General features: G+C 36.0%; 1 protein-coding gene across 1 annotated transcript in view; it reads left to right on the plus strand.

Annotated features, from left to right (window-relative positions):
- TRHDE (thyrotropin releasing hormone degrading enzyme) overlaps positions 1 to 21,450 on the plus strand; it is a 422,303-nt gene that overhangs the window by 296,306 nt on the left and 104,547 nt on the right. Inside the window, exons 8-10 of the mRNA XM_035257033.3 lie at positions 7,899 to 7,964; positions 8,587 to 8,774; positions 13,970 to 14,058. Of these exons, the coding sequence (XP_035112924.1) occupies positions 7,899 to 7,964; positions 8,587 to 8,774; positions 13,970 to 14,058 (343 nt within the window). The remainder of the gene's footprint in view (positions 1 to 7,898; positions 7,965 to 8,586; positions 8,775 to 13,969; positions 14,059 to 21,450) is intronic.

Below are 21,450 nucleotides of genomic sequence, written 5' to 3' on the forward strand. Positions count from 1 at the left end.
AAATTGCTATTAAAGTAACTGAAGTTTCTTGGATTCTTTGTGTGGCTGATATTTTCTAAGTCATTTATTTGTTTTATGTCATTTTCTGTTAATACTCTTATCAGATAAGTATTACATTATCTACATTTTTCAGTTGAAGAAATTAAGGTTTTAGAGAAAATAGATACTTTATCCAAGATCACATGATTGGTAGGGATCAGCCTGAGTTCATACCTAGTTTTTTGTTTGTTTGTTTGTTTGTTTTTAATATACACCTTCTTTCTCAACCAAATTATATTTCTTCCCAAATTGTCACCAGCACCAGGGCTGGGCAAACAAAGAGGTGGAAGAGGGGAACTCTGTGTACATGCCTACAATCAGTGGGCAACTTGATTTACAAGAAGCAGTGCATTTTTACCAACTAGGATATAATCTGTCTATTTTGTGAGTGAGTTCTGATCAAAGCCCTTTATCAGGGTGTTCAGAAAAAGCAATTCAGAAGCTTCATTTTTACCAGTAGATTCACTTTATGTCTCAGCAATATTTCATGCTAGCAGCAAAAGTGAGAGGTAGAAATATTTTCGTACCCCAGAACTCCGCTATGGGCTATGACACTTACATTATTTCACTGACAGGTGTAGGACCCTGTCACCTCATTCTGGGATGGCATACAAATCCTACAGTGGTGATATTGTAACTCTGGTGATATTCCTGCATGTTGAGGAATTGATGGTATGATCTATAATTACAACATAGGAGATATTTAAACACAAAAGTGGTGTGAGAAGATGCCATTGTCTGTAATTTTAAGCAAACAAACAAGAAAACCTTTCATGAACTGGCAGGTTGTTTTGATTTACAATTTTATGATGTTCTACTATATTTAGCAGACTCTTATAAAAATATACTTATTCTTACAAAATTTATATTAATTGGGTGGAATACTGGATTTTTAGAACATGTAAAATGTCTTTTTTTCCTAGTGAACTATCTAAATACTCCCATATCTAAGCAAGCCACTTCTAAAGGTAAATTTAGGGTAAACACATTTAAAAATTCAGAATAAGAATGACATGCAAACCATGATAACTAACTTTCAACTATTCTTCTTCTATCTCTCCAATAGCTTTGTTTCCTAAATATGTCATCATTTTTTTTTTCTTTTAATGTCTTGTGGCTTGAAACTGCCGTACCTCAAAAAGTTTAGTAATCGTTCTTACTATACTGGATTTCCTTCTTGGAAATCTAATATACTTTAATAATAAAGGAAAGTTTCAATAATTATTTATACCATTTTATCTGACTCTTATCTAATAGAATTAAAATATAAATATTACTTTTAAGTCTTTGCATAATGCTTCCTTAGTGCTTTGCTACTCACTTTTACTAAGTCTTAAAATTATCATCAATTTCTGGGTATGAATCCAGATAAATATCTTGGTCGGTGGTGTAGCTTTCTTTAAGTTGGTCATCTGTCACTGTTTTTATGTTCTTGCTTCTGTTTTTCAAGGTTAGAGAATGTAAAAACATCCTCTGAAGTGCATGGGCCAGGCTTCAAATTGGTTTTATCCAACTCTGTGTGACATTGCTGTGATCTGATACTTTTAATCTATTTTTGTTTCTGTTCATGGATTCCTTTAAGATCACAGTACTGTAATAATGCACATACTTAGAAATACATAAGTTCAGAAACGGTTCTCAGTTCAGAAGTCCCTGTTTTGGAAGCTTTAAGATAAAATGTTGCTTTTTAAAATGTTTTTGCTGTTGCCATTCTGTGTGCATTCCCCCTCCACCAGTCTACAGAACCTTCTGTACTTTGTATTTCAGCTTTAATCTTTCTCTCCAACCTTCTTGTCTGCCTTTAAAACAAAAAAATTAAGTATGCATCTCTTTCATGCCATACCTACTATTTATAACAACAAAAACCTAGCTGATCTACTAAATAGAATTTAGTGTTCTTTAGATTTTATTTGGCATGAGTTGTAGGCAATAGTTTATTTTTCTTACTAGGGAATCACCAAGATAATGTAAAGTGTCTTCCTTCATTTTGTTTAACTCATTAGGGTTGTATTATGCAAGCAACAGAAACAAACTCTGGTTAAATTAGGCAGAACGAAAATTACTTGAAGGATGTAGGTAGCCCATTGAATCATTGGGAAGACTGAAGGACGGGGCTTACAAAATGGAATAAAAACTAAGGGAGACTCAGAAATCAAGAGATGTAGCCAAGGTTATGCCACAGAAGTGGCAGGCTCAGCTGCTGCCGTTAGAGGGGCTATCACAGGACCCCCCAGTGGCTGCCATTGAAAGGGCAACCACAGGACCCTCTGTGTCACCATGAGAGGCACTACTCTTTTTGGATTCACAGTCCTAGGACAAAACACCCCCTTGTCTGAGGCCAGAGCACATGTGTAGGCATTAACTTCCAGGGAAAGTGGAGAGCGAATATTTAGTATTTTGTCCCTTCCATTTCAATAGAGCAAGACAGAGATTTTGTCTTCCTTCCAGATTCCATAGTGAGTGATTGCCCCCCAATAAAACTGGTGTTTAGATGCTGGAAAGCCAAAAAGTGACAAATGCCCACTACAAATTTTTTGAGGTACAATTATTCTTGATAGAAAGCAACAGTATTTCAAACCCTTGATTCAGCCTTCTTGTCACATAGTCAGAAAAATCAGTGCTTGAATTTACCTAGCATTTCCAGAGTAGTCTTTCAAGTATAGGGCATCCTACTTCCCAGTGTCAATGAGTCCACTTCCCTGGCTCACTAGAGAAAGCACTGTTGGTGGTGGTCATCTCCCTATACCTAGTTGCCCACTCTTTCTTATTGTCTGAATTTTGATTTTTTTTTTTCAAGTTCTCACCCTCTTCAAAACAGCCATATATTTGAGAGGACTATGTCTTTCCTTGGGTAAAGTCCAAACAATGGTCCCTTAAAATGCAGTAACAGATTCTTGATAAAGCACATGATGCAATTTTGACAAATAATAAATGTGGCAAATTTGCTGCAGAATTTGAAGGAAAATTTACCTGATTCTTAAAAAGAGGTTCTCAGGAAGAAATTCTGTCTCTTTCCTCTGAACAATGTCACGTCTGAATGTGATGCTTGGGATTGCTGGTGCCATCTAGCCACAAACTGAAAATGGAGCTAAATCATAGATAGGGGTAGGACCAAAATAATTCCAGAAGAAAGTGGCTGAAGCTCTGTCCTACCTACTTATAGGAAAGAATAAATACTGCTATTTTAAAAGTCATTCTAGGGTGGATATTTATTACTTGCAGCTAAACACACGTAAACCAATCCACATGGCTTTCATGGAATCATCCCTTTATATCTCAAGAATAAACCATTTATGTGGTTAACTCTCTATCTAGCATGCTAAAGAACTCTTTAATAGCGAAGCAACTATTCCATAATTATTTCCATGTAAATCTTAAAAGATAATAGTGCTTTACTTCCTTAACTCACTCTTTACTTTTCCCTGTCTTTATTAGTTCTGTTGGCTTTTACACAGGACATGTTATGAGCCACGTCACTCATTAGCAAATGAAATAAAACAAAAATGGTCTCGTATGCAATAGTTCACAATTTTTGGTGACACTATATCCAATCATATGTATCTGTTCAAGTTATATGCCTGACAAATATATACTGAAATCATAAATTATGTCCTGTGTTGTATTTAAATATGGCATTTTGGGGGATTCTGACAGATACAAGAAATCTATGCTTACTGCATTGTCAGTTATCAACAGAAAAGAATATTGCAAAAGGAAAGACAAATCACACACACACAAACACAAACACACACATACATTTATATATAGAGAGAGTACTTGTATACTAGACTGGGCACAAAGATTTTGGTTAAATAGTGGTAAACAACACTGGCAGTATCAATCTCATGGAGTTTACAGACTGTGTGAACAGTCAAACTAATAAACAGGCAACTGTGACACAACGGGATAAATGCTATTATATATAGAACAATGTGTGAAAATATAAAAGAGATATTTAACTTAGCATTAGGAAGGTGGTTGAAGTGGATGGGAAATAATTCCTGGAGGAAATGCATCAAAATTGAGTTCTGGAAATTGAATTGAATTGAAGCAGGCAAAGGAGAAAAAAATGTAGAGAATTGCCTGTGCAGAGAGCCAGAAATGAGATAAAATATCCATTAGGCATCTTCAGAAAGCCGAAAGTGGCTAAATTAATGCAGGGAGCAACAAGCTAACAAAGAGATTTGAGAAATACAGAGGGACAAGACTATGAGTGCCATTTTTTAGATTATATTAAGGAGTTTGGACTATATTCTGAACATAGCAGGGATTTATGTGGATTTGATAAAAAAATATTCTGGCTTTGTGGGAAAAACTAGATGTGAAAGGGACAGAGCAGAAGCAAGGGCAGCTGTCATTATCCATGTAAGATTCTGTAGTGTTTGACTAACAGGTAAGGGAAAGTGGGAATCTTGGAGTATATTTAGGTCATGGATTATTAATTGAATGTGGTAGAAAGGGTGATCAAGGCATCAAGACAGCTCTTTGGTTGAGATGGATGTAAAGGTCATCACTGGAGAAGGGCCACCAAAAGGAGCCAATATAGGGGAGAACAATGATTTCAGTTTTGAATACAACTCAGTTATCTTTATGGCATCTCTCAGATATTGGATTTGGGTAGGCACAGGCATGGGGTTTGGATGTAGCCTGAAGACTCTGAGGTCCAATTTTATGATTTATTAAATGACGTTGATAATATCTACCTCTTAATATTGTGTGGACTGAATGAGATAAAATATAAGGCAACTTGAACAGTGTTAAAAAGGAGAAAAATATTAGTGTTTTCACGTGCCATGTTCTTTCATGATTATTGATAATGATGCATTTTCTTCTCAGTTACTGAAATTATTAAAAACATTACTAAAGAGAATGTTCACTGAATATTTATGGTATATGCTTGGCTCTCTTCACTCTTTTAACACTGTATATTGAATCATTTAATTCTCAGAAAAAATATATACAGTAATTATTTTATTATCCCCATTTTATAGATGTGAAGATAGGCACAAAGAGTTAAACAACTTTCTAAAGATCTTATAGCTAGTGAATGTTGGGCCTTGGGTTTAAATTAAGACAGGCTCTTGTTTACTGCACTTTAAACCACTGTACTATGATGCCTCTCTCCATAGGCAGATGTAATATATTCTTGTTTAACAGGCTTTTAACTTTTAATTAGTCTATATTATTTGTTATGTTCCTTAAGAATATTCTGGGGATTATCTTTATTTTATTTCTTACAATAACTCTATTATTTTGGAAATATATAGTTTAGAGAAACCACAATTCTTTTAAAGTTAACATTCTCCTATTTTACGTCATAATATCTAATCTGCTGCAGACTGACTTTCATACACATAGATGTAAACTTAGATTTTCATTTCAGATTTATATCTCTAAGGACTTTCATATTCACTGACTTAGAGGTTTGAAAGGATCTCAAAATCATTTTATTCAATGTGATACCAAATGTGATTTCATCTTGCCAAGTGGTTATTATACCAAGACTTCTATAGCTTCAGTCATGGAAATCTTCCTACACAAATCACATCTCAGTATCCGTAGTTGTTCTTAGAAAACTTTTCTTCACCATTGTTTCCCCTGTACTAGAAAGTTGTCTAAACACACTCTAGTGCTCCGTACATTTTGTGGAATTAATGAAAAAATATTAAAACACTCGTTATCCTTTAAGTTTCTTTATAATTCTGCAAATTTTTCTTAATTCGAGCTATGAGTATGTTTAAGCAAGCTTTCTCTTTAAGAAAAAAAAGGAAACTTTTTAAAAAAGTTGGCACATGTAAAATTTCAGTAACATCTGAATATTAGGGTTACTGAGAGTTCAAGAAGATATGTTATCTTCTCTGAATACAGAGGCAGGCAAATTGGAAATTGCTTCTTATGTCTGGATAATTTTCATTTCAGCCTGCTTAAAGTGGAAACTTGAGTCTTATTCTAAACTGAGGAAGGAACAAATAATTCAAACTGACGATACTGGGACAAGGTCAACTCATACTGTGAATAGACTTTTATTCTCTATGGGTAGAAAACTGTAGTTGTATATTGGACTTTATAGTTAGTATTCCTTTGTTGTCCTTTGCTGAATTAGCCTAGCAGCACTACCCATAAACAGAATCTAAGAGTAAAGAGTTCTAATTTTAGCACCTTTTATTATTACATCACTAAAATAAAATGCAAGTTAGGTATATTGGCTAAGGCCTGTAATCCCAACCCTTTGGGAGGCCACAGGGGAAGACTAGCTCAAGCCCAGGAACTCAAGGCCAACTTGGGCAACATAATGGGATCTTGTCACTATAAAAAATTTTAAGAAAAAGAAAAACAGCTGAGTGTGGTGGTATGTGTGCCTGTAGTCCCAGCTATTCAGGAGGCCGAGGAAGGAGGAGCACTTGAGCCTGGGAGGTTGCAGTGAGCCATGATCATATCACTACACTCCAGCCTGGGTGACAGAGTAAGCACTTGTTTCAAATAAAAAATAAAAACATAAAATAAAATGCACATTTATATTTTATAAATCTATTCCAAAATTTGTTTATTTAGGTGAAAAAAGCATAAAGAATAATTTTGAAAGTTAAATCTGAAATAATCTATTTAAATCCTGGTCCCTGGGTTCATGTTGAAAACCTCCTATGGAATGTTCAAAGCCAAATTAGGTTTCAGAATGGTTATTCGGAGTTGTATGGTCTTAAAAACAAACTTTTTAAAAAATCAAAATTGTGATTTTTAAAAAACAAAATAACACCTGATGCAATGATGAATTTGTGGCTGCTAAGTTAGTGTTGGACATTGCATCTCTAGGCAACTGATTAAGTGGGTGTTGCCATTTTCTGTGGTGTGAATTGCCAACAGAAGCTGAATCTGTCACAGGTGTTATAATTTGTATTTCAGAAAATTTGCTTCCCCCAACTTTAATTATCCCCAGAGTAGCCCACTCCATATATAGTACTGAAGAAGTCAGCATTTTTCTGTTTAGTACTTTGATGTAATTTAGGATTTTGTCTACTATCTATATTTGCAGAAATAATGGAATTTCAAACGAAGGAGGGGGCCTTTTACAGTATAACAGTATTTTTAATATTCATTGTTCTACTCTGAAATCAGAAAAAAATAATGCAAACCAGCCATAACTAATTAGCACATTGACGAGACAAACCACACTTTTTAGAAGAGAACGAAGTGTGAATTGAATGGAAAGTGTATAGGTTTTAACAATAATAACTGAACATTAAATATGGCAAGTCCTAAGCCCCAAAATATTAAATAAACTTAGGAATAACTTTTTTTATCAAATATTAATGTGTGTTTCAAACCTATGGAAATAAGTATTTATCATTATTGTAAGAGCCTTTCCTTTGCAGAGAGACCACTGAACTAGAGACAGATTGTGGAGAAAGTATTCTTTTGGCAAAGCAGTCCCTCTTAATATCAGTATATATTAGCTATTTCTTTTCTTCATAAAATAAAATATTTCTTTTTCAACACTTTAACACAAAAGCCTGGTGGGAAAGTTTCTCTAAATATCCAACAGCAGAGGTAGTGTTTTCAGAATTGACTGAGGTTGACTTGCTCAATTAGAGAAAGATCTTTGACCCTGGATATCTGTAAGAAGTGATTATAGCGATGGAAATAATTTTTAAGAAATTAACATTGTTTGACAACTTAATTAAGAGAATTTTATAGCTAAATCTCTTTGGAATATATTTAAATGAGATTCTTTATCTTTTTGCATGTCCTTTTTATTAATATAATTACAACAAATGATAATTATTAATTGAATTGAGAAATAATTGTGTTTACTAGTTACTGTTTAGCCCTTGAATTGTAATTACAACTGTATATTCTTGTAGGATTATTTAACCATTCATAAGTATGGCAATGCAGCCAGAAATGATCTCTGGAGTACATTATCAGAGGTAAAGTATAGTAATCTTAAATATCAAAGCCTCTACTCGAATATTTGAATTGCATTTAAAAGACATTCAAACTTTTATTGACATTTAGTTTGTTTTTACTTTTTACATTTTTCATTTGTTTGTGTTGATTTTTTGTTTTATATAATGTATTGTAAAATAATGGAGTTTAAACTAAACTATAAATGGTATTATCAGATATCTTGCCTACTTTTAAACATGACAATCCTTCTGAAATATAATTTTTATATGGTATAAGATATTCATGTTAGAAAATAGTTGTTTTAAATATTTTTTTCTATATGTCAAATATTTAAACATGACACAAGACATGCTGGGAATACTTACTAATGCTTCAATTTCTTGCTTTAACAATAACATATATTTTATATTTTTATGTTTTATAAAAAATTTAATGTTAATATATCTGTTATTTTTATGTACATGTATGAAGCTTAGCTTGGGGCAAGACGATTAATTCCACTAATGCATTATATTGTCTTCACTGACTTTAAATATTTTCATATGTAGATAAATAGTAAAGATAGAGATAAAAATGCCTTAATGTTAATGATATTGATAATTCACATTTATAAAACTAATTTATACATTTTTCCTTGTAAAGGCTTTAAAAAGAAATGGGAAATATGTAAATATACAAGAAGTAATGGATCAGTGGACACTCCAGAAGGGTTATCCTGTTATCACCATCCTGGGAAACACAACAGCGGGAAATAGAATAATAATTACCCAACAACATTTTATCTATGATGTCAGTGCTAAAACTAAAGCACTTAAACTTCAAAATAACAGGTACAACATTCTTTTTTACATGAAAAATAATTGTTTTTATTCTTACATTTCACTTTGCAGTTTGAATGTTTCAGAGAGCATCAGTAATACAATTCTGAAATGTTGTAAGTGAAATATAGTTCTTGTTTCTTTATTTACACGTTATTTTCATTTTGATTCTTCGTTTACTTCCGTTTCCTAGATATCTGAAACTTCAGGCTGAAAAACATCAAAGTTATTTGTTTAGGAGGACAGAATTTTAAATAATCATGGTGGTTAAAAGGAATAAAATGTTATTTTTCACTTTTCCCCATGAATGTTTTTTGAATTAAATGCAAGAAAGTTAAAATGTGTTTCTGTGAATTAAAAGGAATTGAGCAAACTGTGAGATTCATAAAGCAAGTGAGAACAGAAACTAATAATGCAGAAAAACTAATTAAAACAAAAATCAAATTAAATAATGACTGAGTTAAAGTAATTTAAAACAATACTTTAAAATGATCTAATGATACATGCCACTTAGTATCAACATATGTTCTCTTATTCTCATTTCTAGTGTTTAAAACCAATAAACAGACAGCATATATAGAATCTTTATTTGTTGTTTCTTTAACTTTCTGCTGAAACACTTATTTAATTACTGATAACTCAGCATGTAGCATTTTTGTTTCTTTTCTACTTTATGTTTTCTGACTATTTTGTGTCTCATTAAAGGCTAAGCCAAGGAATGATAGTAGTACTTAAATCAGTCTATTTCATTTCATTTAAGATGCCCTAGTAAGATTTTGGGTCCCATGAGGACTGGGATTGGGGGTAGGGGGTGGGAGGTACAGGAAGAGGGAGAGGAGTTAAAATTGATAAACACAATGAGATGTTTAGAGTAGGTTACTAATGCTGTCTCCCATTACCCTGGAAAATTAGGGGTATGACTTTATCACCCACCAGTATCTAGGAGATCTGGAACGGACATTAAGTTTGCTTTGTCATTGCTAAGAAGAATGGAAATAGTTCCCCAGTAGGCTAGCTCCAAGACCGGCCAATCACTCAGTCAAGGTGACTGAGAAATTCATGAATGTTTCTGGTGACTACATTTGGAATCCAATTCAGGGAGGCAGTGTCTTACATCTCCCTCACCATACCCAGTCTATATTTACCTTCAACACACTACCCTTTGCAGTCCAACTGTGTGGACTCATGGGATGTGCTAGTACCCTGCCACACTGTCACCACTGTTAGGGACTGACTCTGTCAATGTTTCTTCCCCCAGCCTGGATTCCCCACATCTGCCAAGTGTTGTTTCTAATCCTCTAATGTTTGGCCTCAGGCAAAACAAGCACAGCGTAGGCATCAACTCTGGCCTTGCCAGGAAGTACATAAAAACTACTTGACTGTGGCAAAGTTAGAGAGATTCAGGCCAGGCCTTTGAGAATGATCAGTCTAACACAAGCCTCACTGATGCAGAAAAACATAAAGGACATGCAGATGACAGAACAAATTTTGGACAAAAATATTCTGTCAACCTATAACATACATTGGATGTACCAGCCAGGAGTCTGACTCTTTAAAGGAAGAATTTCTCCCAGGCTGTATAAGCATATGTAACATCTAGACAGCTTTGTCACTTTGTCTTCTGGAGTTATAAAATCATATGAATGAGTTTGAACTCTGAGAACTTGGCATATGAAATATTAAGAGTAAGATAATGCAGGATATCCTATTAGTCTCAAAAATGATTTTCTATTTATTTTGCAATTATAGAGCTTGTAGCTGAAACTGTATTATCGCAATTTTATAGTATTGATCATTTAATTAACTATAACATTCTGATCAAAGCTTCAATACAACTCTATGTGGCCTATGTATATAGCCTTCCTAGATCTTTATTTCACAATGAAAACAGCTGATGCAGTAAAACCAACTGTCTATCTATTCCAGAAATTCTGTTAATTGAATGCATTTTCTGAGCCAGGAAAATCAATTATTTGTTTTTTTTTTATTTTTCTAAGAAATATTGGAACATCACAGCAATATGCCTAGAATATTTTAAGTAAATCTAGTAATTATATTTTTCTATGTAATAGTTGTATTACAGCATAGAAAGGCAAGATCTTTACATAACTAAATAGTCACATTAAGTTAGTTGATGTGTAACAGAGAATAAAGTATATTCTAGAATTTTGGTACTTGGGAAGTTGTGAATTTGTGTAGCCTTTTTCTTTATAAAGTTAATGCATTGCAATGTTAAGTAATGTCTCCCTTTACACTGAGGAGCTTCTCGGCGTTCTTTGCTGCAGAAAATTATACTTACTGCCACAGTCATATTTTCCTTCTCTTAATGCCCTGATGACAGTGACATCTGAATGGTTTTCACAAAGTCTGCACAAATGCTTCATTAATATTGATGCTATTTTATAAAAAGATGTCTCATTCAAGTTTATATACACCTCTTCTCTGCTACCTTAATATAACCATTAGAATAAAAGTTGTTTTATTATAACAATGAAAATGACTGATGAAGAGAGGTAGTCCCAGGTACTGTTAAAGAAAAAAGTATCTTGGGGAGTCTTTTTTATGCTTAAAATAAGATGATGAAAATTCAAGTTAAACTGAAACAGCTGGAACACAATCTAATTTCCTGTTATTTTTTCTAATATATTTTTAAGCATAATCCATTGGAGTCTCAGATTTCTTTACAACACACAGGGCTTTTCACTCAACTCTGTTTAGGGTCTTCTAGTCTTGTAAGTTATAATCACAAATCAACATAATTATCAGGCTTTCTTTGATTTTAGAATAAAATTTATGAAAAGTTGACATACACATTGTTTGAAAAGTTATGAAATGTATTGACAGCACAGTAGTTCAGAAAATACAAATTTCAAATATGCTTGGTAACTTGGAACTTTTGTCTTTGTGACTACATGTAGATTTTGGTAGTGCGTGTGCATACACACATACACACATAGACTAGGGAACAAAAATATTTTTGGAAAAATAGAATTTTTTTTTAAGTTTTACAAAATGCCTCAAAGTTTGTATCCCCAAGCCATATAGTTAACTTGCATCAGAACAGCTGTTGCGATACAATGTCTGACATTTTGGACCTTGCTGTTTGTGTGTGGTATTGACATGCCAGTATTTATGTGAATCGTTTTCCTGTATTTTAGAGATTTTTTTCTAAAACTCAACTGTTGAAACAAACCAATTTTTATCATAATCTCTAGTTGTTTAGAATAAATAATATAAATACATAGAAATTATGTTTATTTATATTAGGGGCATACAATGATTCACAAACATTTTATGGTCATGCTACAAAAAAGACAAATTTATCCTTGAGAATTTGTAAATGTCCTCAATTTTTTATATTCTTCGCCTTTTGACAAGTACTTACCTGGCTTCACATTTTAGCTGACCCAACTCAATATGGACGATATGTACCAAAGTCAAGTTTATTAAGTTAATCTGTCTTACCTATAGATGGGTTTGATGCCTTTTATTTCATTTTTTTCCAAGTTCATTCAATCAAATTCAATAGTAATTTATGATTTAGAATAGAAATGCCTCCTATTTTCAGGATTTTTCAAGATCTAGGTACACAGAAACGAACTTATCATTTAATTTGAGAAGCAGTCCCAGAATTGGACATTGTTGTTTCTTACCTATTCTAATTAACCAAAAGAGATCCGTTATTTTTAGAGAAGAGTTGTTAATGAAATATATCAGTTTTTTGGTCTCCTCCTCACAGCAAATCTGTCATTAAATATCTGGGGCATATTCTTAATCCTATGTTGGAATCTTGGGAGTATTTGTTAAACAGTTTACACGGGTTGTTGTTCATGAACTACTGTCTGAAGAGTCAATATAGAGTTTGCTACTATGAACTGTTTTATTACCTGAGGGATTGTATGGAGTCCATATTAGTATAGCATAGTATCTCCACATAGTTGGCACTCCAAAATATTTTTTCACTAAGTATAGCATAGAGTTTTAAACTTAAGAATGGTAAACATATTATTTTGACTTTCCATACTGGAGATAAAAGTATAAAATTATGAATTTCTTCCAACTTTCCATTGGGCTCTTTACTATTGCTGAGTTCTGTTTATTGTGAATGCAAAACATGAAATAATAGAACAGTCAAATTCCACATTACAGATTCATAGGAGATGTCTTCCTCTCTTACTCCCCAAGAAGACATATTCATTATAATGTTTATTACCCTCATGCATGTTTCCTGAACATTTTTCAATTCTTCATTTATTCTCACAGCTATTGAGGTCGCACAATGTCTCTTCTTACATTTCTAAAATAGAAAAAAATTTTTTTCCATACTGGAATTTTTGGCTACCCTATTGATAATGGTGAAATGATAGCCTGAAATAATCTGGCTATATTTCAAGAAAGAAAAGGAACATAATCATTGGACTTATTGTAAAATCATCCAGCATATCTCTGGCCATTCATCTGAGACTAAACTGACATTACTTCATGTATAAGTATAGGCCTCAATTTTTAATCCCATAAAAAGGTAAATGTTACAAAATGCTTCTCTTTAGTAGCTGAGATTCATCATTGGTCCCTGCCTGTTGGTGGATGCTTTGACAAATTAAGTTAGAAATGCCATTTCACAAAACAGAGCATTAAGTGTGTCCCACAATATTCTTTCTGCTTATCTGGATTGTAGGGGAATCTGATTAGTTTAGTTTTGTTTTTCTCTTTTCCTCTGAGCAACTTTAGATATACCATATGAACTTTTCTGTAAAGTACCTTAATAGAGTCCCACAGAGTCATTAGATAATAAATAAGGAGACTATTAAAATGTAAATGCATGAAGCCACTGAAATGTGTCTTACTCTAGCATAAAAACAAGTAGAAAGGAGTTATATTTAGACTTTAATCAATATGGCCCAGATGTATAGATATTAGTTACTTTTTATTTCAAATGCAAAATGCAAATCTTTATTTTCCAAGATAAATGGTTTTGTTGGCAGTTCTCTTTGCACTGAAATTAAATTCTTAGAGGCCAAGTCTTCTTAATGTCATTGAAAGAGTGACTTCATCTTTCTGACTTACGCCTTACTTTTATGACTGGAATTTTTTTAGTTCACCTAATGAGAGTAATAAAAATCACAAAGAAGGCACATGGGAAATGTTTTTAGTTTTTGTTTTGATATAGTTATTTTTATTCTTAAAGCTTCTCTTTTATTTTGCAGTTACCTGTGGCAGATTCCATTAACTATTGTGGTAGGAAATAGAAGCCATGTGTCTTCAGAAGCAATTATTTGGGTGTCTAACAAATCAGGTAAACTATATATTCTCCCCTGAGGAACTATCTCGTTTCAGATAATTGTTTAGCAACTTAACCTCTGGTTTCAGCTGTTATAAAATGTGAATAAAGACAAATTAGAAAGGAATATAAGAGAATGATTATCACCCCTATAAAATTAGATATAGTATAGTTTCTAAATGGTCTCATTTCAGTCTGTTTATGTAATTACTAAATTTATTTGTTTCTTTAATGTTAAAGAGAAAACTTAAAAATAAGTATTTGTAATACTAATCTTAAGTGTTTAAAATGGTATTATTTCCATATGGTGGGAGCCGCCTCCGGGATTTCCCCTCTGGAATCCACTTCCATACTCTTAGTGGAAGCCTTTCTCTTCTTCTCCTTTCCTTCTCTTTGTCTGCCTAAATAAAATCACCTTTCTGCAACAACAACAAAAATAAAAATAAAAATAAATAAAGTTGTATTATTTTATTTTATTTTATTTTTTTAATTTTTTATTGGATTATAGGTTTTGGGGTACATGAGCAGAGCATGCAAGACAGTTGCGTAGGTACACACATGGCAGTGTGCTTTGCTTTTCTTCTCCCCTTCACCCACATTTGGCATTTCTCCCCAGGCTATCCCTCCCCACCTCCCCCTCCCACTGGCCCTCCCCTTTCCCCCCCAATAGACCCCAGTGTTTAGTACTCCCCTTTCTGTGTCCATGTGTTCTCATTTTTCATCACCCACCTATGAGTGAGAATATGCGGTGTTTCATTTTCTGTTCTTGTGTCAGTTTGCTGAGGATGATGTTTTCCAGATTCATCCATGTCCCTACAAACGACACGAACTCATCATTTCTGATTGCTGCATAATATTCCATGGTGTATATGTGCCACATTTTTCCAATCCAGTCTATTATCAATGGGCATTTCGGTTGATTCCAGGTCTTTGCTATTGTAAACAGTGCTGCAATGAACATTCGTGTACATGTGTCCTTATAGTAGAATGATTTATAGTCTTTTGGATATATACCCAGTAATGGGATTGCTGGGTCGAATGGAATTTCTATTTCTAAGGCCTTGAGGAATCGCCACACTGTCTTCCACAATGGTTGAACTAATTTACACTCCCACCAACAGTGTAAAAGTGTTCCTTTTTCTCCACATCCTCTCCAGCATCTGTTGTCTCCAGATTTTTTAATGATCGCCATTCTAACTGGCGTGAGATGGTATCTCAATGTGGTTTTGATTTGCATCTCTCTGATGACCAGTGACGATGAGCATTTTTTCATATGATTGTTGGCCTCATATATGTCTTCTTTCGTAAAGTATCTGTTCATATCCTTTGCCCACTTTTGAATGGGCTTGTTTGTTTTTTTCCTGTAAATCTGCTTGAGTTGTTTGTAAATTCTGGATATCAGCCCTTTGTCAGATGGGTAGACTGCGAAAATTTTTTCCCATTCTGTTGGTTGCCGATCCACTCTAGTGACTGTTTCTTTTGCCGTGCAGAAGCTGTGGAGTTTCATTAGGTCCCATTTGTCTATTTTGGCTTTTGTTGCCAATGCTCTTGGTGTTTTGTTCATGAAGTCCTTGCCTACTCCTATTTCCTGGATAGTTTTGCCTAGATTTCCTTCTAGGGTTTTTATGGTGCCAGGTCTTATGTTTAAGTCTTTAATCCATCTGGAGTTAATTTTAGTGTAAGGTGTCAGGAAGGGGTCCAGTTTCTGCTTTCTGCACATGGCTAGCCAGTTTTCCCAACACCATTTGTTAAACATGGAATCCTTGCCCCATTGCTTGTTTTTGTCAGGTTTATCAAAGATTGTATAGTTGTATGTATGTTGTGTTGCCTCCGGTGCCTCTGTTTTGTTCCATTGGTCTATATCTCTGTTTTGGTACCAGTACCATGCTGTTTTGATGACTGTAGCCTTGTAGTATAGTTTGAAATCCGGTAGTGTGATGCCCCCCGCCGTGTTCTTTTTGCTTAGAATTGACTTGGCTATGCGGGCTCTCTTTTGGTTCCATATGAAGTTCATGGTGGTTTTTTCCAGTTCTGTGAAGAAAGTCAATGGTAGCTTGATGGGGATAGCGTTGATTCTGTAAATTACTTTGGGCAGTATAGCCATTTTCACGATATTAATTCTTCCTAACCATGAACATGGAATGTTTCTCCATCTGTTTGTGTCCTCTCTGATTTGGTTGAGCAGTGGTTTGTAGTTCTCCTTGAAGAGGTCCCTTACGTTCCTTGTGAGTTGTATTCCAAGGTATTTTATTCTTTTTGTAGCAATTGCGAATGGCAGTTCGCTCTTGATTTGGCTTTCTTTAAGTCTGTTATTGGTGTAGACGAATGCTTGTGATTTTTGCACATTGATTTTATATCCTGAGACTTTGCTGAAGTTGTTTATCAGTTTCAGGAGTTTTTGGGCTGAGGCGATGGGGTCTTCTAGGTATACAATCATGTCGTCTGCAAATAGAGACAATTTGGCTTCCACCTTTCCTATTTGAATACCCTTTATTTCTTTTTCTTGCCTGATTGCTCTGGCTAGAACTTCCAGTACTATATTGAATAGGAGTGGTGAGAGAGGGCATCCTTGTCTAGTACCAGATTTCAAAGGGAATGCTTCCAGTTTTTGCCCATTCAGTATGATATTGGCTGTTGGTTTGTCATAAGTAGCTTTTATTACTTTGAGATACGTTCCATCGATACCAAGTTTATTGAGGGTTTTTAGCATAAAGGGCTGTTGAATTTTGTCAAATGCCTTCTCAGCGTCAATTGAGATAATCATGTGGTTTTTGTTTTTGGTTCTGTTTATGTGGTGAATTACGTTGATAGACTTCCGTATGTTGAACCAGCCTTGCATCCCTGGGATGAATCCTACTTGATCATGATGAATAAGTTTTTTGATTTGCTGTTGCAATCGGCTTGCCAATATTTTATTGAAGATTTTTGCATCTATGTTCATCATGGATATCGGCCTGAAGTTTTCTTTTCTCGTTGGGTCTCTGCCGGGTTTTGGTATCAGGATGATGTTGGTCTCATAAAATGATTTGGGAAGGATTCCCTCTTTTTGGATTGTTTGAAATAGTTTTAGAAGGAATGGTACCAGCTCCTCCTTGTGTGTCTGGTAGAATTCGGCTGTGAACCCATCTGGACCTGGGCTTTTTTTGTGAGGTAGGCTCTTAATTGCTGCCTCAACTTCAGACCTTGTTATTGGTCTATTCATAGTTTTAGCTTCCTCCTGGTTTAGGCTTGGGAGGACAGAGGAGTCCAGGAATTTATCCATTTCTTCCAGGTTTACTAGTTTATGTGCATAGAGTTGTTTGTAATATTCTCTGATGATGGTTTGAATTTCTGTGGAATCTGTGGTGATTTCCCCTTTATCATTTTTTATTGCATCTATTTGGTTGTTCTCTCTTTTATTTTTAATCAATCTGGCTAGTGGTCTGTCTATTTTGTTGATCTTTTCAAAAAACCAGCTCTTGGATTTATTGATTTTTTGAAGGGTTTTTGGTGTCTCAATCTCCTTCAGCTCAGCTCTGATCTTAGTAATTTCTTGTCTTCTGCTGGGTTTTGAGTTTTTTTGATCTTGCTCCTCTAGCTCTTTCAATTTTGACGATAGGGTGTCAATTTTGGATCTCTCCATTCTCCTCATATGGGCACTTATTGCTATATACTTTCCTCTAGAGACTGCTTTAAATGTGTCCCAGAGGTTCTGGCACGTTGTGTCTTCATTCCCATTGGTTTAGAAGAACTTCTTTATTTCTGCCTTCATTTCGTTGTTTACCCAGTCAACATTCAAGAGCCAGTTGTTCAGTTTCCATGAAGCTGTGCGGTTCTGGGTCGGTTTCTGAATTCTGAGTTCTAACTTGATTGCACTATGGTCTGAGAGGCTCTTTGTTATGATTTCAGTTGTTTTGCATTTGTTGAGCAGTGCTTTACTTCCAATTATGTGGCCAATTTTAGAGTAGGTGTGATGTGGTGCTGAGAAGAATGTATATTCTGTGGATTTGGGGTGGAGAGTTCTGTAAATGTCCACCAGGTTTGCTTGCTCCAGGTCTGAGTTCAAGCCCTGGGTATCCTTGTTGATTTTCTGTCTGGTTGATCTGTCTAGTATTGACAGTGGAGTGTTAAAGTCTCCCACTATTATTGTGTGGGAGTCTAAGTCCTTCTGTAAGTCATTAAGAACTTGCCTTATATATCTGGGTGCTTCTGTGTTGGGTCCATATATGTTTAGGATCGTTAGCTCTTCTTGTTGTATCGATCCTTATACCATTATATAATGGCCTTCTTTGTCTCTTTTGCTCTTTGTTGCTTTAAAGTCTATTTTATCAGAGATGAGAATTGCAACTCCTGCTTTTTTTTGCTTTCCATTAGCTTGGTAAATCTTCCTCCATCCCTTTATTTTGAGCCTTTGTGTATCCTTGCATGTGAGATGGGTTTCCTGGATACAGCACACTGATGGGTTTTGGATTTTTATCCAATTTGCCAGTCTGTGTCTTTTGATTGGTGCATTTAGTCCATTTACATTTAGGGTTAATATTGTTATGTGTGAATTTGATACTGCCATTTTGATTCTAAGTGGCTGTTTTGCCTGTTAGTTGTTGTAGGTTCTTCATTATGTTGAAGCTCTTTAGCATTCAGTGTGATTTTGGAATGGCTGGTACTGATTGATCCTTTCTATGTGTAGTGCCTCTTTTAGGAGCTCTTGTAAAGCAGGCCTGGTGGTGACAAAATCTCTGAGTACTTGCTTGTTCGCAAAGGATTTTATTCTTCCTTCACTTCTGAAGCTCAGTTTGGCTGGATATGAAATTCTGGGTTGAAAGTTCTTTTCTTTAAGAATGTTGAATATTGGCCCCCACTCTCTTCTGACTTGTAGTGTTTCTGCCGAGAGATCTGCTGTGAGTCTGATGGGCTTCCCTTTGTGGGTGACCCGACCTTTCTCTCTGGCTGCCCTTAGTATTCTCTCCTTTATTTCAACCCTGTTGAATCTGACGATTATGTGCCTTGGGGTTGCTCTTCTTGCGGAATATCTTTGTGGTGTTCTCTGTATTTCCTGCAATTGAGTGTTGGCTTGTCTTGCTAGGTGGGGGAAATTTTCCTGGATGATGTCCTGAAGAGTATTTTCCAGCTGGGATTCATTCTCTTCGTCCCCTTCTGGTACACCTATCAAACGTAGGTTAGGTCTTTTCACATAGTCCCACATTTCTTGTAGACTTTGTTCATTCCTTTTTGCGCTTTTTTCTCTGATCTTGGTTTCTCGTTTTATTTCATTGAGTTGGTCTTCGACTTCAGATATTCTTTCTTCTGCTTGGTCAATTCGGCTATTGAAACTTGCGTTTGCTTCGTGAAGTTCTCGTATTGTGTTTTTCAGCTCCTTTAATTCATTCATATTCCTCTCTAAGGTATCCATTCTTGTTATCATTTCCTCGAATCTTTTTTCAAATCTTTTTTCAAGGTTCTTAGTTTCTTTGCATTGATTTAATACATGATCTTTTAGCTCACAAAAGTTTCTCATTATCCATCTTCTGAAGTCTAATTCCGTCATTTCGTCACAGTCATTCTCCGTCCAGCTTTGTTCCCTTGCTGGTGAGGAGTTTTGGTCCTTTCTAGGAGGCGATGTGTTGTGGTTTCGGGTGTTTTCCTCCTTTTTGCGCTGGTTTCTTCCCATCTTTGTGGATTTGTCCGCTGGTTGTCTGTGTAGTTGCTGACTTTTCGTTTGGGTCTCTGAGTGGACACCCAGAATGTTGATGATGAAGTATTTCTGTTGCTTGGTTTTCCTTCTACCAGTCTAGCCCCTTCGCTGTACGACTGTTGAGGTCCGCTCCAGACCCTGCTTGTCTGGGGTGCACCTCTAGTAGCCGTGGCACAGCGAGGGATGCTACCAGTTTCTTTTTCTGCTCTCTTTGTCCCAGGATGATGCCTGCCTAATGACAGTCTTTTGGATATAGAGGGGTCAGGGAGCTGCTTGAGGAGACAGTTTGTACTTTATAGGGGTTTAATTGCTGAGCTGTGCACTCTGTTGTTCATTCAGGGCTGTTAGGCTGCTACGTTTGATTCTGCTGCAACACAGCTCATTAAACAACCCTTTTTTTTTCTCAAATGCTCTGTGTTGAGGGGTTTGGGCTTTATTTTTGGATGTCCCATCAGGTGTCCTGCCCAGCTCAAAGGCAGACTAGCCACTGCTTGGCTGCCGAGGCTCCGCCCTGCTGTTGTGTGATTCGCGCTGTTCCTGCCGGCTCTGCTGTGGTCTCCGCCACGCCCTGCGGCGGAGTCTCTTCGTTGTAGCGTGTTGCCTCAGCAACGGCAGGCTGCGTCAGCAGTGGGCGTGTATCTCAGTAGGGACGGGTTGCCTCGGCAACGGCTGGCTGCCTCAGCAGTGGGCGTGTATATCAGTTGGGGCAGGTTGCCTCCGTAGTGGTGGACACCCCTCCCCCACAGAGCGTCTCGGACCGTCTGCCCGGGATAGTTTGAAATCGCGGTTTTGTTCGTCCCACTGGGTATCCCAAACGATCTCTCCCTGCAATCCCCTGGGCTGGGCTACTGTGCAAGTCTCGTTCAGTCTCAAGTCCAGCCCTCTCAAGTCTCAGGTTGCCGGTTCAGCAAGGCACCCGGACAAGCGCGCCCTGTGGGGATTGCTGGGTAGGGCCGGCCGCAGCCGCCCCGGCTGCCGGCTTCGCCAGGCAGACCTACTGCCTGGCGTCCCGTGTCTTTTTATACTTGGGAGTTTCCCCGTTCTGTGGGCAACAAAGATCAGTCTGGAAATGCAGCACTGACTCACCGTTTGCGAATTCAACGCGGGCTCCAATCCTGGGTTGTTCTCACAGCGCCATCTTGAGTCCCCCTCCAGTTGTATTATTTTATAACTCCACATGTAATTAAAACATAATTATAACCTCAAATAGAACAGTATGCCAAATACTGGAAACACAGGACTCATTTTTAATTCCACTTACCTGTCTTCTCTTTACCAGACTGTCTCTTTGAAGGATAAGACAGGCAATATTCTCCATAGAATTATGTAATTACAGGGCCAGAAGGTCGGGGGCTTGGACAGGTCAGCAAGCCATCTCTTATGTGGGGTCAAACCTCAAGAAGCAGAGCGAGATGAGATTCTATTCTCTTTCTAAATATCTTCAAATAAGATAGTGACCTATTTCAATCTACTGTCAGAAAGCTATTTCTTGAATCCAATCTATAGCCTTCCTTCTAGAGTGTGAAACAGGTCTCTTTTATTTCTGTTTTCCATTGAGTTAGAAAAAAGCCAGTTGTCATCTTTTTGTAACATCTCATTTAGATTTAGACAGTCAAGTGTGCCCAGATATTGTTTCTCCTACTCCTTCCCCAGATGCTGTTAATTGATATTATTTTGCTCTTTCATAAGCCTTATTTTAAAAAGCCACAATTTTTTTATTTGAAATAGGGTGAGTA

Source organism: Callithrix jacchus, chromosome 9 (genome assembly GCF_049354715.1).
Source record: "Callithrix jacchus isolate 240 chromosome 9, calJac240_pri, whole genome shotgun sequence".
Taxonomy (NCBI): domain Eukaryota; kingdom Metazoa; phylum Chordata; class Mammalia; order Primates; family Cebidae; genus Callithrix; species Callithrix jacchus.